At 52.5% G+C, this 27,795-nt stretch overlaps 1 protein-coding gene across 3 annotated transcripts in view; it reads right to left on the bottom strand.

Moving 5' to 3' along the window:
• The window catches only part of MVB12B (multivesicular body subunit 12B), a 159,091-nt gene that overhangs the window by 88,452 nt on the left and 42,844 nt on the right, over nt 1-27,795 (bottom strand). For all 3 annotated transcript variants that reach the window (XM_080668686.1, XM_080668687.1, XM_080668688.1), the window contains exons 5-6: nt 21,124-21,253; nt 18,342-18,464 (exon numbers count right to left, since the gene is read on the bottom strand). In XM_080668686.1, coding sequence (XP_080524812.1) covers nt 18,342-18,464; nt 21,124-21,253 — 253 coding nt within the window. The remainder of the gene's footprint in view (nt 1-18,341; nt 18,465-21,123; nt 21,254-27,795) is intronic.

Genomic DNA, 27,795 nt, shown 5'->3' with positions numbered 1-27,795 from the left:
CGTGACTAAATCAATCCTGATTTCAAGACTTAAGTGTAAAGTCACAGTAATCAAGACAGGGTGGCGTTGGCATAAAGATAGACACACAGATCAATGGAACAGAACGGAGCGTCCAAACAGAGCCACACATATGTGATCAATTGAATTTCAGCAAAGGTGCCAAGACGATCAATGGGGAAAGGGTAATCTTTTCAATAAATGATGCTGGAACAACTGGATAACCACGTGTTAAAAAACAACAACAAAGAACCTTGATGCTTACCTCACACCATATACCCACACACATATAAAAAATGACCCAAGAGACTCATGGGGCCATTCTAGTATAGAGGAAAGGGAAGGAATAAATGATTAAGTCCAGGAGGCCTAGGGCTGGATACTCTATTTAAGTGCATCTTGATTTAACCAGAATAGCATGAACTCTTCTAGAAGAAACACGAGAGATAACCTTTGTGACCTCAGGCTTGGCAAAGACTTCTTAAATAGGACACAAAAGCACAAACTAGACAAGCTCATCACGTTATACTTCTTTTTTCCCTTTCCTCCTCCAGCGTATCACTGGCCATGCAGTCTGGGCCCTTGACCTTTCCCCGCTAGAGATAACATCTGGGCCTCAGTTGTATTTCAGCTCCAGGCCCAGCGAACCCAGACAAGGCTGACCTCAGGACCAGCTGCACTGCATAATGACCCTGCCCTGGTACTGACCAATCCATCGGTGGAGACCTAGATCCTGAAGGACACACCTGGAAAGTTGCTGAATATTCTATTAAGATCTTCCCTGGAACCTCCCCTAAATCTCCACCCTTAAAACTCTGAGGACTCAGAGTGCTCGGTGCCTTTCCTTCCTCCTCCCCATCCTCCCCTCCCCTGAGGCGCCGAGAAGTCTCTGACCGATGGTCTCAGAGAGGTTCAGCAGCCTGCCTGAGGCGCACAGCTTGGATGTGGACCCTGATGGGGAAAGGGACAAGGTTCAGTTCTGAATTATGATGCTCTACTCAAATACCGGAAATAACATTATGTCTGACTCAGAATATTCAGCAGCCATAACAACATGATGTTTACAGGTGTTCTGGGTGGGACTGACGTAGGGTGCTTATGCCATGGCTCTGTGAGAGGAATCGGGGCGCAGACCGTGTGGGGAGGGTGATCTGAGCAGAAGAGCAGGAACTGGGTCCTTGGGCAGCCTTTATTAAGAGCAATGAATTGGTGAAATTTCATGTAACACTAAACTAGGGCAGAACCAGGAGAAAGAATGAGCCAGACATTTTTATTTCAACATGGCCAAATCTCAAAGAATAGCCGTTAGGTCACCAAAGGGGGAAAAACCCCCCAAGTTGCAGAATGACACAGAGTATGTAAATACCACACATACAATATGTTTCGGTGGTTACACATACACATATATGCCACAGCATAAAGGACGGGAAGGCTTTGCCACCTCGGCTGGGATGGCCCGTGCTGGAGGCAGGGCTGTGGTCAGGAACCGTGCTCGCCATGTGACCAGCAGAGGTCTCTGGGACGGGAGTGTGAATTCCACATTCTCTTATGTGCTCTTTATTTTTTTCCCAATGAGAACTTATTTTTTCTATTTACGGGGAAAAAGGAGATGGCAAAAGTAGGAGGAGAGTTCTTCTCAAAGTTGTTGGGAGCGTTGGACGGGCTTGTACAGGGCAGCACCCAGCTCCTGCTGCCAAAGCCCCATCTTGTTTTCTAGCTACACGTCTGCTGGAGGCGAGGACCAGCCGTAATGTGCAGAGGAAAGTCACAGAATGGGGTTGGGGGAGGAACATGCAAAAGCCACACTAATTGAGTTAAGGTGGTCGGGGGGAGAAAGAACAGAGCAAATGGCTAAATGAAATTCCACTTTATTCCTGCAAACACCACTGGGAAGAAGTCATCTGTGACGCGCAGCTTCTGTGCCAGGTGTAAGGACGTGCTTAATGAATGCCATTTAATGAAGAAAAAGGCTCTTATAAAACACCTGGCACAGGCAGGGTGCAGGAGCGGCAGGAAGGGGCCTCGGCCACACCTGCTGGCATTTTAATAAGCACCTTTCCAGCATCCGCTCTCCAAGGCTGGTCAGCGGTGTCAGACCAGGTCTCTGCCCGCTGCCCACACTCGCTGACAGTTCAGGGAGCTATTTCTTAAGGACCATATGCTCAGGTACCGGATCACCCTGGAAGGTAATTAAAATGAATCATTTTCCGCCAAAAGGGCCTGACCAGCGCCCCCTCGAAGACCTCGCAGCCAGGATTCCTGCTCCAGCCCCCTGGCTTCCACACTGAGATTCCGAGTTAGGATTCAGGTCTCTGACGACCCAGAGATGCGAGAAAATCTTGCAAATTTTTTCCTATAACTTGGTTCCACTAAAACAGAAATGCTATGATTGTTAAAAATATATATTTTTCATTGATTTAAGAGAGGTAGGGAGAGGGAGACAGAAACATCAATGATGAGAGAGAGTGACCAATCGGCTGCCTCCCGCACACCCCACACTGCGGATCGGGATCGAGCCTGCAACCCGGGCATGTGCCCTGACCGGGAATCCAACCGTGACCTCCTGGTTCATAGGTCAATGCTCAACCTCTGAGCCATACCGGCCGGGCCAGAAATGCTGTGATTTTAATGATTCTAGGCCCTAATATATTTTTAGGTGTGGCTTTCCCTCCCCTGTGCCCCCCTCATTGACTTTGGAGCCAACCTCAGAAAGAAATCTCCGTGTGCAAAGTTTACTATCATTTCTCATGGTCTGATGAAACATTGTTTTTGTTTTGTAACGATACCAGGAAAATCAAGTGAGGTTTTGCAAAACTTAAAGCAGACCTATTTCCTCTACGATTAGATTCATAAAGTTCTGTGCCCAGACCTGAAACTCACTTCCAAACACACCCAATGAAACATGCCCTTCAAGGGGGGAAAGACCCTGGTGTCGACAGGCCCGCAGGCGGCTCTGATCAGATGCCGTGCTCCTACTACACGCCAAGCACTGTGTTTGGCGCTGAGATATTTTAAAAAACCAAATGGTAAGTGTGTATTACTAAGAGAAAGAAGCCAGCTGAAAAGGCTGCACACTGTATGATTCCAACTGAACGACATTCTGGAAAAGGCAAAACTATGGAGGCAGTAAAAAGATCAGTGGTTGCCAGAGGGGTGAGGGAGATGACGAGTAGGCAGCACGCAGAGGGTTTTTAGGGCCGTGAAAATACTCTGTATGATGCTATAATGGTAGTCATATGTCGTTACACATTTGTCCAAACCCACAGAATGTGCAACATCGAGACTGAGCCCTGAGGTAAACTGTGGGCTTTGGGTGATTATGACATGTCAATGCAGGTTCATCCTTGAGTGAAGAAAAAAAAAAAGTACCATCTGGTGAGTGACGTTGATAATGGGGTTGGAGGCATATGCAAAATCTCTGTACCTTCCTCTCAATTTTGATGTAAACCTAAAACTTCTCTAAAAGAATAAAACATGAAAACAAAAATAAAAAAAACAACAAAACTAAAAAAAGAAGACAACAAAAACAAAACATCAAATGAGACCCACAGCTTTCCCCTTTTATGAAATTAAATGGAAACATATATAAATCCCTAAATTAAGAAGTAAAAAGCTCTAAATGTCAGAAGATGTGCAAATAAAGGACTGTAGGTTATATGCTTTAATTTTAAAACAAAAGGAGACCTCACCTCTATGGAGCACCGACCACGCACACCCGGCACGAGGCCCTGTGCAGCGTCCGGGGACACGGCAGCCGGGAGGCGAGAGCACCCGTGGGAGAGACCCTGAGACAAACAGTAACGCCAGGGTCACCACAGACCCAAGCGATGCCACAAAGTAAGACAGGGCATGGAGGCTCCGGAGTGAGCGATGCGAGAGAACTTCTGACTCGGACGGTCGGAGTGGCTTTCTGCAGGACGAGCGGGGGGCTGGGGAGGGGGTGTGCTGAAGGCTCTGCTCCGGAAGCCACCTGGGGCCACGACAGTGGCCACTCACTGAGCACCTGCACTATTTATTCCTCATGCTTCACACTCACCTCTGAGCTTCCCAACCCAGCAAGGTAAGCTTTATCCTACGACCGGGGTGAAGGAGGTTCAGAGAGGTTAGGAAACGTGCCCACAGTCACACAGCTAAGGAACGGGCCGCGCAGGACTTGGGCTCACGCGTTTTCCACTATGCCAGTGGTCAGCAAACTGTGGCTCGCGAGCCGTGGTTTGCCGCTCTGTTGACTAATGAGTTTGCCGACCACTGGGATAGGGGCTTAATCACAAGGAACAACAACAGCCTGTAATTATTGGAATGGCGAGTCTAGGTCAGTGGTCGGCAAACTCATTAGTCAACAGAGCCGCAGTTTGCTGACCACTGACCTATGCCATGCTCCTCGGCGAGGCGGCGCCAGCATGAAGGAAGTACAATCGCAGATTTGCTCACCTTCCATTCGAGCAACCCATTTGCCAGGGTTGATATAACTTCAAACTGCCAGCCTGACTGTATAATGAGTTTTCCTCATGGGCAACACAGACACCCCCACACCCCCAAACAAGCCGCTCGGCATGGACCAGGAAGAAAGGCCGCCCCTGGAAGACGGAGGAAATCACAATTCCAAACTCCCCGAGTTCCTCCACGCAGGGCTTTAAAGTATGTGCAGCTCGACAGCATATGGCAAATCAATTACTAGTTTAAATCTTAAAACACAGACATGGCAAGAGTGGTGCAGAAATAATCAAGAGCAACGGCTCGGGTTAGATTACAGCGAGCCACTAGAGTTTTGAATACAATAAATCATCATTCCAGGCAATGGGAAGCCATATTGACACTTATTCCTAATTTGAATATTTAATTAGGGTGAAGTTCTTCATCAAATTATCGCAGAACTGGGAGAAAGCCTGGAAGACTTACACAATTACTATCTTAACCCCTTACCAGCTGCTCCCGGAGAGCACAGACTCTTGTCCCCGCTCTGCGCTCTGCGGGGAGAAGGCCTGCGCCACCGGCTGACCTGTGAGACTCGGAGTGCTGGTGACGGACGCGACTGTGGGCGGAAAGGAGCCGAACGGTGGCAACAGCAAGGCCTGAGGGCGAGGGCGGCGCTGCTCCTGCCCACACCTAGCTCTGGGAGGGACTCTGGGTGGAAAGCGTATGCGCGAGTCCCACTGTGCGCCTGGCGTGGCACTTCCATATGTTCTCCCACTTAGTTCTCACAACAATCCTGCAAAGAAGGTGTTCTCATCCCCATCCTGTATAATAAAAGCCTAATGTGCAAAACAATGGAACGGCAGAACGACTGGTCAGTGGGGGGTAGGGCTGCCGAGCGGGCAGTGCCAGGCCAGCCAAAGTGGGTGCCAGTGGGCAGAGGGAGGGAGGGGATGGCGATCGGAGGGCGGCAGTGACCGTTGGTGGTAGAGGAGTGATTGGGGAGCAGGGTCAGCTGCTTGCTGTCCCCCAGTGGGCCCCCAGTCGCCTCCAGCAGAGGGAGGCCACTGGAGGCGGCAGCGGTGGAGATTGGCCCACTGGTCGCCTCCTGCAGAGGAGTGAGCCTAAGCCGTCAGTCGGACATCCCCTAAGGGCTCCCAGACTGCGAGAGGGTGCAGGCCAGGCTGAAGGACCCCCCCCCCCCGCAAGTGCATGAATTTTCATGCACCGGGCCTCTAGTTTTACAGAAGAGGAAATGAGGCTCAGAGGAGTGAAAAAACCTGCTCCAGGTAACAGTGACGGTGTTGGAAAGGTGGCCAGGTCACTCGTCTCACACACGCACCCTTTGTGCTCACCAAAAATGACGACAAGACAAAGAGAGCACTTAACGTCAGCAAAAACGTGCTCCACGCTGTAATTTGGATATTCGCATTGCACATGAGGGGCGACCAAAACCCAGGCCTCCTCCACCAGCACCCTAAAAGTTGACGCTTGGATTAAAAGTGCACCCCTGAGCTCCCCATGTAGTGGGGTCACAGGATGCTGTGGGGTGAGGCGAGACAGCGGCGCCAGGTACAGCGTGGTTCAGCCCCCTTGACACAGACGCCGTCCACACCCTCAGAGGTGGGCACCGGGGGAACACGTGGTGTCCACGGGGAGGGTAACGTTAGTAACAGGACACGAAAATGGGACTTTATTTTTCTTTTCTCCAAATGGTAAAAGCTTGACAATAGCATTTATAACTGCCTATCCGTTTGGACAAGAGATAACATTTCCTTAAAGTCCTCTTTCTCACTCTATGGGAACTGTTACTGACATTTCATAGACACCATGTGATTCTGCATGACCAGGAATAACACACCTCCCCTCGCAATCCCCTCCAAGGCCCCAGGACAGGACCACGGCTGACTGACCGCACGCTGCACTTGGCAATGGTAGGTCTGAAGATCCCCAGCCCCACTGAGAAGCTCACAATGAGGGACATCCCAATAGCTTCAGATCAGCAACTTTCTCTTAAAAGCTCGCGATGGGTTCAATTACCCTCTTTTGGAAATTGCGGAGGCTCCATTTGCGATGCCACTTTCAGCAGGAAGCTGATCGCGGGACAGAGGAAAGAGCGGCCCCCGCTGCTCCGGGCTCGGCCCCCCGCCACCCGGCCAGGCTGGCAGGGGGCACCCAGCATCCGTCAGCCCTGCTCCTTGCGGGAGCAAATGGCGTCGGGAACTTTGAAACTTTCCTTTGTATATTGCATTAATCCATAGAAGAAAATCTCTTTTAATGAGGAGTGATGTAGTTACAAACTCTCCAGAGTCATAATTAGAGCAAACTAATTGAAGTTGTGTTTTGACACACTTTCCAAATTCACGGGTGCCGGATGACATATTCACAACACTGCCACGCACAACCATGGCGACGACAAAATCATTAGGCTAATAACACTTATTTGCATTCTTATCATGCCGGCAGCTCTCCCTTAAATACTGTTTCCACTACTGCTCCTTTGCCGTGAGTTTCCACGGAAAGATATTAACAGTAATTATTAGTACTTTAGTGGAATTTTAATGTTAAAGAATAACAACGTGCATTAACATATACACTGAATGCCGATTCTTTTTCTTAACCACCGTTGGAAGGTTTGGGGGGTTCTTCCGCACCCCCCAGCCTGAAGGTGATGACAGGACACCGGCTTCATTTCGGACAACGGCTCAGCCCACGCCCAGTGGAAGCTGAAGTCAGGGTTTCTGAACAATTCTGTCTCAAATGTTTGACAAGAAAAATCTTTTCTTTCTTTAAGCACACTAAAATGAAACAGTTAAGGAGAAATTTTTTCCAAGCAGTTAAAAAAAATCAACAGTTTACAGCACGGTCCTTGGCAATAACACTAATGAATTCCAGGAGGACGTGCTTTAGCCACTCGGTCGCTGCCCCTCGGTGATTAAAGACAGACCTGGAGCAACTGGCACCGGAGAAAGGCCGGTGGGGGCGGGGCGGTCAGCTCTGTCCCCGTTTGCCACCAACAAGGCCCATTTTTTGGATGCTTAACTCAGACACTCACACACAGAGCGGAAGACTCGACAGTTCTAAATAATGGTTATTAATGACTCCCTCCTCTAAACTGACAAATTACATCTGAAATTTAGAATGGAAGAGGTATGAAGAGTGAACAGAACCTGACAGAATGCCAGCGGGCACAGAGTTCCGCTTCCTCCACGTGGGAGAGAGGCAGGGCCCTGGGAGACCGTCAAGGCCAAGGGTGTGACCACAGCCACGCTCCCCAAGGTGCTGGCTCCAGCAGGTCGCGCATGCGGTGACCACGGGCAGTGACATCGCTCTGGTCTCACCTCACGGTGGAGAGTGTAAGTGCCAGGGGCACAGTGACGGAGGCCGGGCCTGGCCCCGCTGTGCCTCTCCCGTGTGTGGGCATCAGACCTCAGCCCAGGTCCCCCACTGGAGTCTCAGGGTTGGGCCAGACAGTTGCTCTCATTCTGGGCTTCTATAAGGATCTCGGGATCAAGAAAAACAACCATATCATTTCCCACTCATAATTCAGGAGAAAATGGGGGCAAACGATTGCCCTGTCTTAACTAAAAATGCTGAATTTGAACCATTCACATTTCAGAATGGATGTCCAATCTCAACCCGGGAAAATCTGACTGAGTGAAGAAAATGCCTCCTTAGAAAAATGCCAAGGACTGTACTCCTTTGAAGCTTGGATTTTTCGGTTCCTTAAATTACCATCCTTGTACCAATCTGCTATTTTTCAAGTCACCGATTACTTAAAAGAAAGGGCGGGGGGGGGAGCGAGGGGGGGGCTGAGCTTCTAGCTGCAGCAGCTCCGAATCCTGGCATTTATTCACTGCGTTTAAGTTTTATTACACTGAACCCTGCAATGCCCAGACACCTACCTCCCATATAAAAGAAATGCAGAAACAAGCCCCGTCTGGGGCCGCGGGCACCGCACGGCCATTCCAGATGATCGCGTCTAATCTTATAAACCGAAATGTTTAAAGAGTCTCTAAACCTCACTGACCCTACTTTTAAAAACAAGGAACATATGGACACAGCTAGCTTTTCATCTTCTTCCAGCTTTCTAAAATATCCCCTTTCCCAACCTCCAAGAGGAGCGAGGCTGCCAAACTCAGATTCATAAAAGGCCGCGGGCGTGAGAGCGCGGGGCAGGCAGTGAACGTCCGACAGAAAACACCAGGCCATAACAAAGAGCCTCCGGCGATGTCTTCCGCCTTCTCGCCCATTCCCCAAATCGGGGAAGACAATTTGTTGAGCAAAGTGAAACAATGACGAATGGAGGGGAATGTTGGCCACGGTCTGGAACAGTTCATGGCACGTTTGGTGCCTGGCGGTGCCCACAGGGTGCGGCGCACTCTGAGGCAGAGAGTCCCCAAATTCAGGGAGCCTCGAGGCTCCTGGAAGGCGGGGAGATGCAGTGGTGGGACCTGGGTTCCGGTCCTGCCTTCTCTAACCCTAACGCTCTGCCCTTGGGTCAGTCAGTCGCCGTCTCTGCGAGCTTCAGTCTCCTCCCGTGTTAAGAGGAGGACCCTAAGATTCAGCTCACCGCATGGCTATGCAGATTAACCAACACACAGAATGTTTCCACGATGCCTGACACAAGATGCTCAAAACACTGTAGCTGAAATAATAATGATGAGAACTGTGTTTATTCTCAAAATAATAATTAATATTATTATTCAACTGGAAATGAAACACCTGCTGCTCAAGTTCAATACTGTCCTCCCCTCCGTGGAAGCCCAACCCAAATCAATCTGAAAAGTTACCGCAAGCAAAGGATTCTGTTAAATATCCAAATTAATAACTGAAACCCTGTCTTGAAATAGAACGGCAGGGCGGGGGGGGGGGCGGGCGGTTAGTAAAGTCCTGGGAAATATTGCTTGTCTAACACCCATTTTTACTTTGTTTGGCAGCTAAATTCACACGGAGAGACCAGGTGAAATATTCCACAGACTAGCTACCTGCAAATGGACTGTCAGCCTCCACGCTGATAAAAGGCAAAATGTGCACCTCTAAATGCTCTGGCTCACAAAACTGACCCTGAAGCGAACTGACAAATGTGTCCTGACACACAGAGAACTGTTTTCATAACCTGAGGAAGGCCTTTCTCCAAACCCCAGGGCTCAGCCCCACCGCACACGGCGCTCCCGCGCACACAGAACCGGCACGGGAGGAAACCGGTCCACGTTTGCAGGCCTGTTCTCGGGACGAGAGGACACGTACCCACCAGAACCACCAAGGAAAACCACTGACAGGGTCACAAACATTACGGAGAGAACACTCCCAGGCAGCAAGTGCCTTGTCAGAACTGGAGGTGTGAGGGGGGCCGAGAAGGCCAGCTCCGGGGGGCGCTGCACGGACGAACAGTCCGTTCTTCATTAAACAGAAGCTCTGGCTTCCCAAGAAGCCACATTAAACATTGATATAAAAAGTGTATTGCTCAGCCTGAGCTCATCATTCGTGTCTAACAATACCAAGCTGCATTCCGGTGAAATCGCGCCTTCAACAGTCTTGTGACACCACCACTAAGTCTGATCCTGTTACAGAAGCAGCCGCCGCTCCGTGAGCGTTTGAGAGACTCAGATAACCTTCCTCTGTAGGCGTCTTCACACCACTGTGCTGATGACCAGAGTAAATCCCACTGCTGTGACCTTGCTTCATCAGGGACTTTGGAGCCAACCACGGGCCCGAGGACCCAACGCAGCACCCTGGTGTGTAAGGCCTGTGCCTGTTTACCATCTAAAACTCAGGGGACTGGACCCCAGCCGGCGTTCGCTCGTCTCCCTAAAGGTGGGAAGGCACCCTAGCTAGTTTGGCTCAGTGGACACAGCATAGTTCTGCAGACTGAAGGGTTCCAGGTTCGATTCCTGTCAAGGGCACATGCCTGGGTTTCGGGCTCGAACCCAGGCAGCCAATCAATGATTCTCATCACTGATGTTTCTCTCTCTCTCTCCCTCTCCCTTCCTCTCTGAAATCAATAAAAATTAAATTAAAAAAAAAAAAAAAAAAAAAGGTGGGAAGGCAGACAGCTTCGGTGCTTCTGACCAGAGGCCCAGGGAACGGATGAGCTCCCTACCCCCTCGGGAACGCACTGGGAAGTCCTATCTCCCAGTTGCTGGGCGGGAGCCTGAGGACACGTGTGAAGACGGCTGGGACACGCAGTGGGGTGGCTGCACCAACCACAGCCCCCGATGAAGTGATTCACAGCCAGGGATGACCCGGCGGCCGTAAGCATCAGGGCGCAGGGACAGCGTGTGATCCAAAGGGAGCTCACCTGCCTGGCTTCAGGTCCCACCTCTGACACTCAGCTGTGTGACCGGGAAAGGCATTTAACCTCCTTCACCTCCGTTTCCTCACCTTAAAACAGAGGTGATCACAGAACCCGCCCACGGAGCTGTATCAGGGTGAAACGCGCTGTTGTTTACAGAGCACTGGGAACAGGGCCTGGCTCCTAAGAAGTGCAGTGTAAGTCTCTGCTTGTTGGATGGGAGAACAAGCGAAAGGCGCGATGTGTAAATACACGATGCCTCGTCTTAGTATCCAAACCAGCGTACCGAATATGTTTAATCAATATTTTCAGACACCCCCCCCCCATTTTGGGGCCACACATTCCCACGAGCACTTGCTGTGAGCAGCCGATGAGATGACAGTTGGAGAAAGCATTGCTGAGTTTGGAGGCACAGGGATGCGGTGCTACCGTCGCTGTTCTTTCCCGCGGCTTTGAAGGGAGGAAGGAGCCTGAGAACCCGTCATCACTGAGCCCGCCCGTGTGGCGTAACCAAACCGAGGCACGCAGCGAGACAGGCCCGTGGGGGCCACACCGTGCCCGGCGACTGCGGGAGAGGAAGGGGAAGCGAGCGCGCGGGCTGTCCGACGAGGCGAGGGCACCCCAGGTTGTGGAGTGGGCAGGCCCGGCCCGGCACGCTGCAGTCCAGCGGCCTCGCAGGAGGGCAGGTGCGGCAGAGGCGAGGCACAAGCACTGGCCGGAGCAGAGAGGCTTCCGGAACGCGGATGCCGTGCTCAGGAGCCGAGAGAGACTCCCGGTTAACGTGAGTCGATGTGGGAGACACATCAGACAACAGGACGCCGGTGAAGGGTCCTCACAGAAAGAGGGCAGGTGCGTGCGTGAAAAGCCACCAGGATGGCAGGAGACCTGGGACGTTACGGTTACGAGCAGAGTCCGTGGGCCGTTCAGTGACACCTGAGCCCCGGAAGCCCCACCCTCGAGGGTCCTCTCTGAGCCACCCAGCTGTCGGCACTTTCGCCTGGCGTCGTGGAAGGTAGCACTTCAGAGAGGACAAGTCACATGAGCAATGCACTACGCCCGCCTGTGTCCCCTGTGCCAAAACAAAGGAAAGAAAAAACCTGCGAGAGGTGTCACATGGAGGAAGAATGTGAAAATGGGTGTCCCTCTTCGGTTAAACAAAGCAGTAAACGTGTGTGTGGTTTCTTTGTGAAGGAAAAGGAGGGCTAATTATTCCCAGGGAGGCCGGACACGGCGATGCCCGGACAAGCCCTGCAGGTGGTCGAGGTTCGCAGGCCGCCGCCGATGGGATGAGGGCAGAGTCCCCCCCCCCCCCCCGCCCCCGCTCACCTGCCCAAACCGTCTCTTGCTGCCATGAAAGTGCAGCAAAATCCAATCACGGTTTGTTCACGGTTAGGAAAACAAAGCCCTGGGATCAGTCCTTGGTGCTGCCTCTAGTCGTACCCCGACGCAGGACACACGACCCTCCTCATACATGATGAACCTCATCTTAGAGCACAGCTTCCGCTCTAACATGTCATCATCCCCTCCGGCCCTCTGGGCTGAGCCTCCTCCTGGCAAACCTATGCAGAGGAGACACTGCTGGGCCTTCTCAACGGCAGACACGGCGATGCCTGGGCAAGCCCTGCAGATGGCCAAGGTTCGTCAAACCTCCTGCCGCTCGGGTCGGGTGGCCAATACCTGGACAGGAAAAGGAGAACACGGCCCCCGATCTGCGCCACTCGGGGCCTCTCGCTCAAGGCCTGCAGCCACAGGAGGTGATGTGTCACCTGTGGTACAAAGACCCGCTTATCACTGAACGCTGACAGGCAGCCTGAGGATTTGGGGCTGTCGGCGTGGACAACAGGATGCCCGCCGTGTGCTCAGGCTCCGCCCATCACTGGCTTATCCGGCAGGTGGGCCAGGAGGCAGAGTCCATCCCCCATCGCAGGGAGGCGGGGTCGCGAGGCTGGACAGAGCACAGCAGCTCATGAGCTCCGACAATGGGCCGCCGGGGACAGGCTGGGCGCATGGCCTGAATTCAGATCTCCGCGGCCTGGTCCTCTCTCCTTCAGGAAGAGCCATTAACCTTTCCGATGACAGCCCAGGGATGGGGGTGACGGAACGGTTTTTGAGGTCAGCAAGGATCTATGTTCTCAAAACCTGACATCGACAGGCAAAAGTTGTGACTGAACCCGGGTGTCCCTGAGAGGAAGAGTAAGTACATGTGACAGATCTTCTGCAATCAAAATGCCCCATTTCCCAGAGTACCTGTCACAGATTGATAACATCCACGCAAAAAGTTAAGTACAATTATGTCTGTCACTAGGAAACATACTCCGGAACCGGTGACTGACATCTCGCTGGGAGCTGACAAATCACCGGAAGATTGTGAACAGCTCAGGGGCGCCACGCACCCTCTGCAGGGAGCTCGCTGGCCGGCCCCTGGGAGAGCCCCGGGGTACAGCCTGCTCTGCGGCTCTGGGCGGGAGGGTGACACTTCCTCCCGGGAGGGACAGTGTCGGTGGAGGGTCACAGGCCCTGCCCACGGCCTGAGGTCTGTGTGGAGCAGGATGGACAAGCCTCAGCGCCCAGGCGGGCGGGAAGGGCCGAGTGGAGCTGCTGGAACCACATTCTCCACATTTTCCAGGACCCCCTGAACCCAACAACCACATGAACACGAGGTGCCCTGAGAATTCCGGCACTCGAGTCCAGACTGCATATTCCAGACGGACTCGGAAAGGGACGGGCTCACGCGTGCCAAGGCTGGGGGGGCCGTGGGGAGGGTCCAGGCTGTCAGTCACTCTGCTGTCATCTAGCATATCTCTGACACCGGTTCTGGGACCTCAGAAGGTGACGGCTACAAGTCGGGTGGGCAGACCTCGGGGACAGACACCCACTGCTCGGCACCCTCCCTGCCCACTGGAGCTCCCGGGGCCTCGTGGCAAGGTGCCTGCGCCCTAACATGGTCTCCTGAGCCTGAACTTCCGAGCGTGGAGGCAGGGAATGTGACACTGTGTGACGTCGGAGGAACCCAGAGGCTGTCTGACTGATGCCAGCAGCTGGGAACTCACGACCCTGAAGTCGGCCTCTCTGAGGCCAAGCAGCTTTTACTCGGGGGAAGTTGATTTGCTCGTTTTTTAAAATGTGAAGCCCAGGCCTACCGCCTTCTAACTGCAGTCCACGGGATCTACTTTGCCTCTGGGGCTTTCAGTGGCCCATCCCCACCGGGAACCACCACTGACATCTCCTCCACATCTAAACCTCCCACGTGACGACCATGCAAACCGCTGCAGCAGCTGCCGCGTTTCTCCCCGGTCTAACGCGGCGATTCCTCACGCAGGCAGTGCTGGGGCGGCAGCTTTCCTGGGGAGGTGCGTGGCAGGTGACGCGCCCCTCCCAGCAGAGCCAGAGGTGTGGGACACTGCCTAACGGATGCGCCCGCTGCGCACACCAGGCTGCATGCCACACACCCAGGCTCAGGCCGGTCGTTCACACCACTGCTAGGCCCAGGCTCCTCAGAGGCCCATGCTTGCCTGCCTGTCACCTCTCATCTCCTGGCCGCGGGGCTCCAGCTGAGGAGCGAGTGGTGGTGGGTCGGCTCTGTCGCTCAGAACTTCAGCTCCCTAACTACTCTGTGTCGACTGCAAACTTGACACACAGGCTTCTAAGGTCTGATCACGCCGCTGGCTCTGCAGCTGAGCAGCCGGGGGTGCAGTGCACCAGGGCTCTGCTGGGACGACACCGACCATCCCCTCACCCACACCCAGGGGTCCGGGTACTCCATCACTGACGCACCCGCCTCCAGAACGTCTCCACACCCTGGGGCCGGCAGCGGCGGAACCTTCTCTCCCCAGCAGAATCGCAGGTGAGACCCCGTGTGTGAGAGGAGTGGAGGGCTGACCTGGTTGAAGCTGGAAGGTGCTTCCCCATCTGCACCGGCCCCCAGGCAGCGGCACAGAGGAGAACCGGGAAAGCCTGCGCTGGCAGACCTGCAGAGCTCAGGCCTGCCCAGAACGGAAGGGGAGGTGTCTGGGCCTCAGCCCACGGCAGTGCCATCCTGCAGCCAACCTGCGTGAGTGGGCTGATGCTCAGAGAGCAAACAGAGGCTCCGAGCTCCTGGGAGAGGTGGCATCACCTTCTTCACCTGGAAGCTCAGGGACGTGTGCAGAGATGTACGAGAGAGATTCGCTGAATGAGGAAGAGCAGCTCTGCCAAGACACCTAATCCCGCCTTTAGCCACAAATGTCACCAAAACTGCATCCAACTCAGTGGATACAGCAGGGGGCAGCCTCCGTCTCCGGCCTCCGGCAGGCCCGCCATGAAAGGACGGCGCAGTCTCTGGCCCAGGACGGGCACTGTCCGTGGCCACAGGAAGGACACGGGCAGAAAGCGCCCGTCCTGGGCAGCCCCTGCCTCCGGATCGAGAAGGCAGCTCTGCTGGGACCACGAGGCCCTCAGGTGATTCCTGAAGAGGTCCACCAACTGCCCCTTTTGTCTGAATTAAGCTGGAGATCAGAGCTCACCAAAAAATGGCAGGGAATTCTTTGAAATATGAGTGACAACGTAAGAAACAGGGGTAGAGCAACACAGTTTTAACTTTTGAGACAAAGCCTGGAGCTCAAGAAAGCAGTAAGTTCTGCTCCTGGCCCAGCTCGCTCGTTCCCTTCCAGGCCCCCCAGGGATTTGCTGGGAAAGGCCTGCCGCCCTTTGCTCAGGTACCAGCGGGCCAGTCCTCCGCGCTGCCGCCGCCTCCAAGTTTGGCCGGTAGAGGGCGCCGCATCACCACACTCTCACTCCAGCCTAGGCTTTGCAACCTGATCCTTGGTCCACACAAAGACCAGGCTTGAGGGAGTTGTTCTTATGCTTGTGGTTCAATACTACAGGAGTAAGAAGCAGCAAAACACAAACTTGCTGTTACATGATATCACCTATGTAAAAAGTGCACAGAAAAATGACAATTATGCACCTTTGCTCACTGGAAATGGGATTTCTGTGTGTTCGTTATTTTCTGAATTCTGTCCATTTTCTACAAGTTTGTATTACTCTCATAATCAGAAAAATCCCCAGGATTGCTCAGGGGATCGGGAGTTTTTTTGGGGGGAGGGAGGCGGTGGATGGGAGCAGCACGAGGTCCTAGGCTGATGGAGAAACATTTTTGCAAAACTGAATACTTGCCTGGACCTGCGCTGAGCGCTGGGAGATCACGGGCACTGGACACAACCCCGCCCCAAGGAGTTTGCAACGTGAGCACAACATAGAGTTAACGCTGAACAGCCAGAGGCGCTCGGAAAAGAAAGCCAAGACCCAGGCCCAGCCCCTGGTGTTCAGGGAAGGCTCCCTGGGAGAGGGGGCATGGAGCTGCTATCTCCGGTGTCCACGTGAGCAAAGACACAGAAGCAGGAAACAGGAAGGGAAGAAGAGGCTACCAGGTCAGCTAAGGTCTGAGGCTTGGGGAGGGGAGAGAGCGCGGAAGCTGCCAGGTTCCCCTGCCGGGAGTTGGAGAGACCTGAAGCCTCAAGGGATAAAGTAGCATCCTCATCATTTCATCAGTCTTCAATGGAAAACTTGGATAAGTAATCAGCAGCTCATTTTTTAAAAATTATCAAAGATGCTGGATAAGAAAACAATACAAAAACCGAAGGCACAGAAGCCCTATGCATCGGGAAGCTCAGCAGGTGTGTGACAGCGAGAGCGGAGAGCTGGGAGCGACAGTGGTTTTGACCGGGAAGCACTAATGTAACATTCAATTATTCTACTGCCTACCGGCTGACTTAACTCAGCCAAATTAGAATACATTTTATATTGACTATTTTGACATTTGTTTTATTTGGCAAGTAAAACAAAACTGATCCAATTTCCTTACAACAACTGTAAACCATAAACTGTACAACAAGAGGTTATAAAATATGTAAGCCTTATAAACACCACCTGCAGTTCCGCCCGCTGCCACTCCGGGGTCTCGGTCCCTCTCACCTCAGTGGCCAGCGACTGTGCTCCACCACTGACAGTGCTCCACCGCTAACTGACCGGTCCTCCCGCTTTAACTCACTGGGAGAAGCAGCACCTTCTTTACCCAACAGAAAGGTAAAACCTGCCCTGAGGTTGGGCCCGTTTCTAGGTCCTTCCCAGCCGTGTGATGTCAACAGGGAGCAGCTGTAACGGCCCCAGGGACGAGCCTGCCCACAGGTGATGGGCCTGCGCTGCCCTGAGCACAGGTGCTGGGGATTGCAGCTCTGGCGTGCCCTGCGCAGTGAGCAAGCACTGAACTGAGCTGCATTAGCCTCGAGCTCCCAACTCAGGGTGGGGAACCTGTCTTCTGCCAAGGGCCACTGGACATTCACATCATCCACAGGCCATAAACATTATCAACTTGAAATTAGCCTGCCATATTTGGTTAAACATTTATTAATTAACTCACCCTTAGTGCCTTGGCAGAGCCAGACCAAACGATTTTGAGGGCCTTATACGGCCCATGGCTGGACGTTCCCCACCCGTCCTAAACCAGACAGACACTCAGCCGCTCCACCTGCCCTCGGGGTACTCAGCCGCTCTTTGTGTCTTTTCCCATTGAAGTAAACTGGAAAACTGCTCTTAAAGTGTCAGGCGATTCTGGGGGTCGTTAAGCTTAAGGACCCCTTGGTTGTGGGTCTGTCAGGAGAAAGCCCAGATTGTCTTTATGGAGGATGAGCCAAAGAAGCTGCTGGCTTCTTCCGAGAAGCGGATGCTCAGAGACCAGTGCAGCCCCGCCACCCCTGCACCTCCAAGGGCAAGGTGTGGGGCGTGGGGCGTGGACCAGGAGGGGGAGCCTGCCAGTGACCATTTTGCCCTGATCCTGACAGATTGTGTCCATCTCTATTCGCCCACCTGGAAGCTTCTAGATCCATTCTCATTTATGTTACATAATCCCCAATGACACCGCCTGCCAAACCTTTCTTGTTTTATTTACTTCTGTAATCCCCGTCTCAAACTTAATCCATCATCGCTGTTTGTTGCTCCTTGTCCTCAAATAATTTACTCCCAGTGATGCGACGTTTCTTTGTGACAGGATTCTTTTTTCCACCTGCGTCTTATAGAAAGTGGAGACCATTCCTACCACGATTCCGACTGAAATCAGCTGCACAGCGCCGAGTTTGCTCTCCCGAGTTTCTTTGTGGGAACAATGATTAAAACTAACATCTCCTGAAAACTTCTCACTGTTCTCTCAAACCCAAACTACTCATGTCTTAGTTCTACTCATTGGGAAAAGGAACAATGTGAAAATGAACACAATTACTTACCAACCCTCCCGGGTTTCAAATGAGTGGCTGGCCAAGGCAGAGGAGGAATTCCACCTTCTTCCGGCCAGGTTCCAGCCACGTGGCTGCAGGCCCTGCCTGCGTGCAGCTGGGAGCCCTTCAGACCAGCGAGCACCTTACAGCTGCATGCTCTGCTACTTTAGGGCCTTCAGAACGCGTGCGGGATAGAATACACAATGGCCTTTACATTCAAGCGATGCAACGATTTCTAATTGGATTTTAAAATCTCCTCCGAAGGCAGACTGCTTCTGCACCATTTCAGCAGATACTGAGTGGAGGGGTTCTGCAACGTGTGCCCGGGACCAAAGACCACGTGACTGTAACATGCATCGCAGCACGAGATGCCACGGACCAGGTCTCACCTGGGAAGGCTGGGGGCTGGGGTGGAAGCAGCTGACGACTGGGAAGGTGTTGTGGGCTGAGATGAGTCATGGTTTCTTGGAACTCTGCCCATTCGATACCAGATCCCCATGCTGTTCAGTTCCCTTTAGGAGAAAAGAGAAATCTTCATGGCACGGTTTAGCACAAAGCATTTACCTGAGCGACAAAGCAAACGGACTCCTTTAAAGGAATCACCTCCTCAAACACCAGGGAACTGCTGCCCACAGATTGGCCACAGCACCCCCTTTGTGCCCTGGGTGTCACAGTTCAGAGCTGGTCTTCCTACCTTCCTTCCTACTGCACTTCCCTTGGTTCTCAGTCTTTAAATTCTTTTTTAATTTTTTCATTTAATTGTAGGTGTTTACATGACAATCCACTTCAAGCCCCACTTCTAGTTCAGCGCTACCAGCTCCCCACGCACTTCAAGCAAATACCACAGCTTGCCTGTGACCCAGCCTGTGCCAGGCTGATGGGCAAAGGCCCGGCTTTCAGGGAAAAGACGAGGGTCTGGATTAAAATGAACAAGAAGCGAAACAGAACACGGCCCAGATCTAGGAGGCGATCTCAAAAGCCAATAGGAGAACTTACCCGTGGGGCCCCATGGGATCCAGCGAGATGGTGGCAGAGCCAGCTAGGGAGAGAGGCATGCGGCCGAGGGCCGAAAACCATCTACCACACCGATTAACTGGAAAGGCCTGGATTTCGGCTGACTGAGTATAGTGAACATCTATTGTCTTTTGGACACCCAGCATCCATTCACTCCCTAGTCTGACTTTTTATCTCCCCTCTGTGTCTGGGGGCAGCCACCCCTCATTCTTGGTCCCTGAGTTCCAATGGCTCGGGCCTGGGGGAGAGACCACTTTCCAGGTAGCAGTGACAGGGTCAGGGTGCACAGGACCCCAGGGAGGTCAATCAAGACCAATGCGACTGAGTTCTAGAACTTCTGTTTGAATGATCGAGAACACAGACTTGCTCTTTGCCTCGGGACTTGAACCTGGAGGAAAAGTAGGTGAACCAACTGGGCCACCATTCCTCCACGGGGGAGAACATGTCTAGGAATGGGGTCCCCTGGAATCGGAGCCAGGAGGAGAGAGGGGGGAACTAGATCCTCATGACGTTCTCCGAGCACCCACTTCCAGCCACACTGAGCCAGCCTGCCCCGAGCTCTGCGGTTACGCAGTCAGCCAACAGGTGCTGCCTTGGCTTATGCCAGCCTGGGTTCCCTCTCACCTACAGTCAAAGGAGCCCAGAGTGCAATCCTGGGATTCCTTGTACTTGGTGCTTATGGAGTGGCTTCAGAGCCAGGCCCGTGCCGGCACTAAGGGCCACCGGTGAACAAGGCACAAACGGCCCAGCCCTCTGCTCTGCAGGGAAGGCGAACGTGCGGCCAGAAAACTGCACAAGGAATTATCACGTGGTCATGGAATATCATGCTTTTCCCGACTCAGAACCCCCCCTGGCATCCGGTGCACTGGGAGAAAATCCACACCGCCATCATGACCCTTGAGGTCCTGGGGGCGCTCCCCTCCCCTCACCCGACTCCCCCTCGCTCGCCCAGCCAGCCACGCTGCTCCTGCTCCTGGACAGGCCATGCCTGTGCCCACGGCCCCGTCCCCTCCTCTGTCAGAGGCCCTGCCTCCCACCCTCTGCAGGGCGGTTTCTTCTTAAGCTGGAGGTCTCTGCTCCAACCTCCCCATCCCGACTCCCTCGCTGAAGGAGCCGCTGGTTCATCGCTGTGTCTCATTTTTGTTGCTCCCTAAAATGACATCATCATTAATGTGCTGTTTGTTGCTCGCCTCTCCTGTTAGAACACAACTCTGTGAGCGCAGACTCTTTGTTTGCCTCAGTCGCCACCCGCCAGGGTCTCTGGCCATGGAACAAGGTGCCGTAAACTCAGTGGGCGAATAAACTGCCGAGAGCGAGGCTCAGTGGTCCCAAAGGAGAGGACTCCTGGGCCTGGGGGCACCTGGAAAGGCCCACAGAGCGTCAAGGATAAACACCAGACAAGGGGACGGAAAGGCCCCGAGAGCGGGAGTGGCATGAGCTAAGGCGCGGAGGGCTGGACAGCGTGGCGGGTGGACGGCGTGGCGGGTGGACGGCGTGGCGGGGTGGACAGCGTGGCGGGGTGGACGGCGTGGCGGGTGGACGGCGTGGCGGGGTGGACAGCGTGGCGGGGTGGACGGCGTGGCGGGTGGACGGCGTGGCGGGGTGGACGGCGTGGCGGGGTGGACGGCGTGGCGGGGTGGACGGCGTGGCGGGTGGACGGCGTGGCGGGGTGGACGGCGTGGCGGGGTGGACGGCGTGGCGGGGTGGACGGCGTGGCGGGGTGGACGGCGTGGCGGGTGGACGGCGTGGCGGGGTGGACGGCGTGGCGGGGTGGACGGCGTGGCGGGTGGACGGCGTGGCGGGTGGACGGCGTGGCGGGGTGGACGGAGTGGCGGGTGGACAGCGTGGCGGGGTGGACAGAGTGGCGGGTGGACAGCGTGGCGGGGTGGACAGCGTGGCGGGTGGACAGCGTGGCGGGGTGGACAGCGTGGCGGGGTGGACAGCGTGGCGGGGTGGGCAGCGTGGCGGGTGGACAGCGTGACAGGGTGGACGGCGTGGCGGGGTGGACGGCGTGGCGGGTGGACGGCGTGGCGGGGTGGACAGCGTGGCGGGGTGGGCAGCGTGGTGGGGTGGACAGCTGCAGCTCACACAGAGAGGCGGTCTGGACTGGCTGCAGCTCGCACAGAGAGGAGGCGAGACCTGTGCTATGAGACTCACCCGATAAACGTGTACTGAGGAGGGGCCTGCTTGGTCCGGCCCATGATCCGGATGTCACAGATCGCCGCTTCCGTGGAATCCCGTGGGATAAATTTAATGCACAACCTCTTCTTTCTAAAAGCTACTTCCTCTGCAGGAAAGAACAAGGAAAGGCGTGAGTCTCTATTCGAGCACCAGGTCTCCGGTCACGTTCCCTTTCAGGCAGCGGCAGGGCTGGTCATCTAAGCGCCTGACAGAAGGGCTGGGCCCTGGCCCTCCTCCCTCCCCGGGCCACAGCAGGCAGCCGGGTGTGCGGGCCTGAGCGCAGACCTTCCCCGCGGGGCGGGGCTCCGGCTGCGTGCCACCTCTGCGAGGAGAAACCGCAGCTGCTCCCGGCGGCAGCCTTCAGGCACAGGCACACAGACACCTGAGCGTGAACACACTTTATTACACGGACTGTTTTTTTCCCTTTTCTTTGTAGAAATTTTCAAACAGTCCCCCGAGTACAGGACCCCACATGTTCCTGTCATCTCGTTTCAACACTGCCCCCAATGGACAGGCTGGTTTCATCCCGCGTGGCCTGGCTGGAGGATTTAGGGTGAATCTCTAACACCGTGTCTTGTCACCGTCGGTAGCTCAGTAGGCACCTGGGGCAGACAATCTTTTTTAACACGATCACCATGCCATGACCATCCTTAAGAAAAGGAACAACGATTCCTAATATCATCCAATAAACAGTCTATATTCAAGTTCCCTTCATTGTCTCAAAAATGTCACTTCGCTGCCAGCTTGTCTGACAGTGGCTGTCAGGCCTCTCAAGGCCCTTTTATTCTGTTACAGCCTCTCCCTCTACCTTGTCTTCGGGGCACTGGTGCTGGAGAAGCTGGGTCACTCCCCTGTACTCCTGGGAACTGGCAGTTATGGCTAAAGGCCCGGTAAGAGGCTGGTTAGGGTTTTTTAGGCAAGAACACTTCCCAGGTGGTGCAGGTACATCCTGCGGCGACAGCTCGCCCCCTCAGCTTCTGGGGGTGTCAGTCTGTCCCCCGGGATGAAGTCCCCAGCAGCCACTCTCTGAGTGTTCGCCTCCCCTGACGACTGCTGCTTAGATCCATCATTAAAGGTTTCAAAGTAGCGATTTTCTAAATCTGTCATCCTTCTACACTTTTAGCTGGAATTCTTCTTATAAAAAAATAACTTTTCTTCAACTACTTGGTCTCTCTGAAGTATGTTGTATAGGAAATACGTGATTCTTTAGTTATCGAGTCTCAGTGATGAGTCTGTGCCCTCCCAGCCCCTGTGGTGGCCAGCAGGTGTTAGCTTGCTCATCTGTGGTTTTTACACACAAGTTTGAATTAACTGCAGTCACTCAGACATGAGTCAGACAGACCTGGGTTGAAATCCCACCTCTGCCACTTCCCAGCATGTGACTTTAATCTCTCTGAGCCTCCGTCCCACTGTCTGTAAAAGGGAGCTAATGGAACCCCACCCTGCAGGGAGGCAGGGTGGATGAAATGGGGTAGAGATACGCTTCCCTTAGCCCCGTGCCTGGCACACGTACGTGCTCAATTAGGAACAGCCATGAATGTTCTTATCATCATCAAGGAAGCCTCCAGCACACGATTTGAGTCGGGGCTCAGCACTGACTTTCAAGCCCTTTCCGTCCTGCGTCAGGAAATAGGCATTCAAATCAGGGAGCAGCGTGAGGAGGGCAGGGCAGGCCTGCGGCCGGCCTCGACTTGACCAAGGGGAGCCCAGATCAGAGGTGCTGTGTTGTTGTTGGGGTGGGGGGTGGGGGGGCTCAGAGCCAGATGGACACTCAGAAACTCTGTGGGTTCTCTTCCTTGGTGAGGACACTGAGGGCTGGCTGGGACCTACAACTGACAGTAACAATGTCCTGAATCCAGACCCCGCAGCAACCCTGCACCTTGGAAAACTCTCCGAGATGAGATGGGCCTTTAACTGTGAAGAGGCGAGACCTGCCCTGCACGCAGGTGAGAATGCAGGTATTTCACTTGCTCTTGCCACGCTGCTCTCTGCTCTCCTCCTCCCTCTACAGCATGGAGCCACTAATTACACACGCTTCAGCAGGCCCGATTTTAAGGAAATATATTATGCAGAGTCAATAGAAATGTGTTCAGTGATGCTAACGAACACAGAAAGGACACAGCACTTTGCTAAAGCAAACAGCCTGCCCGTGTCTAAGTACTGTGTGGATTGCAACCAACTGTATTTTAAACTGATTACAGGAGCCTCCTCCTTTCGGCTGACTTTGTAAACTCAGGGCCTTACATGCACCCAAACTGCACCCGGGCCCTGGGTGAAGACTCCCGGAAATGGCCGTATGACACGAAATGAAGGCTCCCCCGAGCCCACCCTCCTTGTGAGATAAGACACCTGGTAGAGAGGCCAGGACAACCTCAGAAAGTCCACGGCACAGCAGCTGCGCCCCCGTCACGGGGAAAGGCTGCCGGCCCCGGATCACGGCCCAGGCAGGCCCCCACCCTGGGCTTCCTCGATGAACCAGTTCAACGAGAGGAAAGTGCGGAACGGGAAATCCCTTGTAGCTCTACAGTATCAACACGAAGACACTGTAAATCAATTAGTTGTCAAAAATGAACACCAATTCTAAAACGAAGAAAAGCGGGGGGGGGGGGGGGAGGGGGGGGAATTAACACAAATCTACAGGCAATTTTAGTTCTCAAGTAGACAAGCCATTTTAGAATAAGCAAAGGTAGCAAGCAAACACTTGTGAAATGTTCAGTCTTGCTAATAAATAACAAAATGAAAATTCAATAGAATTGGGATAGCAAAAGTAAATAAAAATGTAAGACCTGTGATGGCAGGTCTGTGGAAAACAGGTACGAGCCTGTGTCACTAGTGGCACCGTGAACCGGTATTTCTGGAAGTGAATTTGGCAACAGAGAGTGATAACGCTTATCTTTACTGAGCCCATCCTCTGAGCAAGGCATGTGTGCAATGGGTGCCTTAGGCCAGTGGTTGGCAAACGGCGGCTCGCGAGCCACGGTTTGCCGCCCTGTTGACTAATGAGTTTGCCGACCACTGCCTTAGGCGATTCAAAGATAAATTAAACACGGATCTTGCCCTCAAAGAAAGAGATACGCAGCAAAGACATGAAGAAAACACATAAATGGCTAAAATGCAGCTAAAAACATTATTATGAGGGGGACAATATCCTCCTTGCCCATTTTACAGATGAGGAAACTGAGGCCCAGGAGGGTGATGTCCTATAGTTGTCAGTGCAAAGCCAGACTCAGTATCAGGTGAGTCAACTCCACAGCCCACGTTCCCACAGGCCACGCTGCACTTTGTCCTCATGGAGGTAACGATGGGAATTCCGAGGCAGAATCACTCCCTGCGGCTTCCCACCACTGTGACTCACACTGCTGCCTTCCCTCCTGCCCTTCAGTAAGTGTTTGCAATAAAGGCGGCAGACAGGCCCGGCCTCTGACTGACGGTGGCCCTGTCTCGTTATGTTGTAACGCAGTTTCTTGTTGCCACATGCAGGTCACCCACAGACTAAGGTCCTTGAGGAAAGGGCCAGGATCTCCGTCACCTTTACATCCCAAAGCCTGCAGTGCCACAGGCACCCACCAATCTTAGCTGACTGTGGAGAGGAGAGAGCTTGCTTCACTCTGGTGTGTAGGGACCAGAGACTTCCTGCTGCTGGTGGGAGGACTTGGGCTCAGCCGGAAAGGTATGGGTGTGGTCATCCCGAGTTGAGGGGAAGGGAAAACAGGAGCCAATCTGTAGCCAGCAAAGGAGCCTGGAGAGCGCCCAGCGCGTGGCTCTGTTTGGGCGACGTGGAGGGTGTTTGAATGGGAGGAGCACCCTGTGGAGGACGGCTGGGCAGACCACGGGCCTCGGACCCAGGAGCCTCAAGCACTTGGAAACCGATCACAAAGAAACCATTCACAATCTGTACACACCCAACTGACCTACGGATTCAACATCATTCCTGTCAAAATCCCTGCTGGCTTCTTTGCAGAAACTGACAAACCCTAAAATTTATATGAAAATTCAAGGGACCCAGAATAGTCAGATCATCTTGAAAAAGAAGAACAAAGTTGGAGGACTCATAGTTTCAAAACCTGCTACAAAGCTGCAGTAATCAATCAAGACTGGCATAAGGAAAGACACAGAGGTCGATGGAGGAACTCGGAGTCCAGAAACAAACTCGCGCAATTATGGTCAACTGACGTTCAACGAGGACGCTGAGACAAGTCAGAGGAGGGAGAATGGTTATTCAACCGGAATTCACATGCGCAAGAATGAAGTTGGACCCCTATCTCACACCATTCACAAAAATTAACTCAAAATGGATTACAGACATAAATGTAAGAGTTAAAACTATAAATCTCTTAGAAGAAAACATAGGCATGAATCTTGGTGACCATGATTTAGGCAATGATTTCTTGAGTATGTTACCAAAAGCATAAGCCCCCCAAAAAAGGTAAATAGATTCCATCAAAATAAAAAACTTTTTGAAGGACAACAAGAAAGTGAAAAAAAAACCCACAAAATGGGAGAAAATATTGCAAATCATATAATTAATAAAGTACTTATATCTAGAATACAGTTAAACCCTGAAAAACACAGGGGATAGGGCACCAACCTCCCACAAAATAAAAAAATCTGGGTATAACTTTTGACTTCTCAAAAATATAACTACTAATAGCTTACTGTTGACTGCAAGCCTTGCCAATAACATATACAGTCAATTAATACATATTTTGTGTGTTATATGTATTATACACTGTATCCTTACAATAAAGTAGCTAGAGAAAAGAAAATGTTAAGAAAATATGGTTACAGTATTTACTGGAAAAAAAAAATCTGTGTATGACTGGACCCACACAGTCCAAACCCATGTTGTTCAAGGGTCAACTAAAATATTAAAATATTCTTACAACTCAATTAAACAAAGACAACCCACTTTATAATGGCAAAGGACCAGAAGAGACCTTCTCCAGAGCAGACACACCTATGGCCAACAAGCACATGAAAAGATGCCCAGCATCCTTAACTAACAGGGAAACACAAACCGAAACCACATCGAGAGCCCACCTCACACCCACGGAGATGGCGGGAATCGAGGACAGTGACAGGTGCTGGGGAAGCTGTGCCCAAACCGGAACCGCACGCACTGCTGGAGGGAAGGTCAGACAGTGCTGCTCCTTTTAGAAAGAGTGTGGCAGAAAGTTAAATACCGAGTTAGAATAGGACCCAGCCATTCCATGCCTAGGGAGACACCTAAGAGAAATGAAAACATATGTCCACACAAAAACTTGTACATGAATGCTCATAGCAGCATGATTCATAACAGCCAAAGGTAGAAACAACCCAAACATCCATCAACTGGATGGCTATGCAAAATGTAGTATATCCATATAAATGGCGGATTATTTGGCAATAAAAAGGAATGAAGTACTGATAGATGCTGCAACACGGGTGAACCTTGAAAACACATGCTCAGTAAAAGGAGCTGATCATGAAAGACCACATACTGCACGATGCACTTACGTGAAATGTCCTGAACAGGCACATCCACAAAGTAGACTAGTGACTGCCTAGGACCAGCGCAGGCGCAAAGGTGAGAGGTGGAGAGAAATGGAGAGTGACTGCTAAGGGGATGGGATTCTTGGGGAGGGGATGAAATATTCTAACACGGATGGTAATGGTTGCAAACTCTGTGAATATACTGAAAACCTCTAAATTGTATACTTTATGGGTAAACTGTATGGTACGTGAATTACTAGTATATCGAATCAAGTTTTACCAAAACTTTATCTATTTTTAAATATATAAAATCTTTTTGTAAAAGGTGCTTAAACACATGCTTTTACAGAGTGGCACTGTGGTTAGAAGTGTGGCTGGTGTCAGACTTGTGTGTGTTCTAGTTACCCCCACTCCGAGGGGCGCGACCTTGGGTAAATTCTTTAACCCCTAAGCAGTTACCGAGCCTCACTTACCGCAGAGGTGAACTGGGTTTAATAATACCCATTTCCAAAGAGAGGTCTTCTGAAGATTCAATGGTATCAGGTATGTAAAGCATTTATCACAGGGGTTAGCATACAGAAAACACATACTAAGTATCAGCTGTTATAATTATTAACTAACGCATATAATTTCAAACAAGTAATAGCAAAACGTCCAAAAGTGAGGAGACTATTAAGAAAATGAAAATAGGCTACGCAGTGGGACCTCCCTGTGTCACTAAAGTAAGAGCTATGTGGGGCCTATGCAGATATGAAAAGTCTGCTCTACATGAAATGCTAGCAAAAACACAGCAAAAATAGGGGATCCCAACGGGGCTAAACATGGAAAACACAAATATGTCTGGCGCAGAGTGAGACACAGAACTTCACAGAGAAACCGTGTCATGAAGAAAGGAGTCTCTGTGTTCGTTTTTAATTTACTGCTTCGCGGTGTGGGCATCCTAAAGTTAGCTGGTAAGAGTAATTAAACATAAAACAAGTTATTTCACATCAAAACGAGGAGGCTCAAATACGCACAGGCTTCCCGGCGCTGTGTAACAGCTGATGTGCGTGACGGCCCTGAAGAAGCTTCCGACTCGTCAGTGACTCTCCTGCTCAGTTCTGCCCAGGCTCACACGGGATCCTGTGCACGCTGACGGGCAGCCTTCCTGGCTCTGGCCCTTCCTGTGAGCTCCAG

This window comes from Plecotus auritus (assembly GCF_963455305.1).
Source record: "Plecotus auritus genome assembly, chromosome: 5".
NCBI classification, from domain to species: domain Eukaryota; kingdom Metazoa; phylum Chordata; class Mammalia; order Chiroptera; family Vespertilionidae; genus Plecotus; species Plecotus auritus.
Note: the sequence above shows the minus strand (reverse complement) of the source record. Positions and strands in the feature narration are given on the sequence as shown.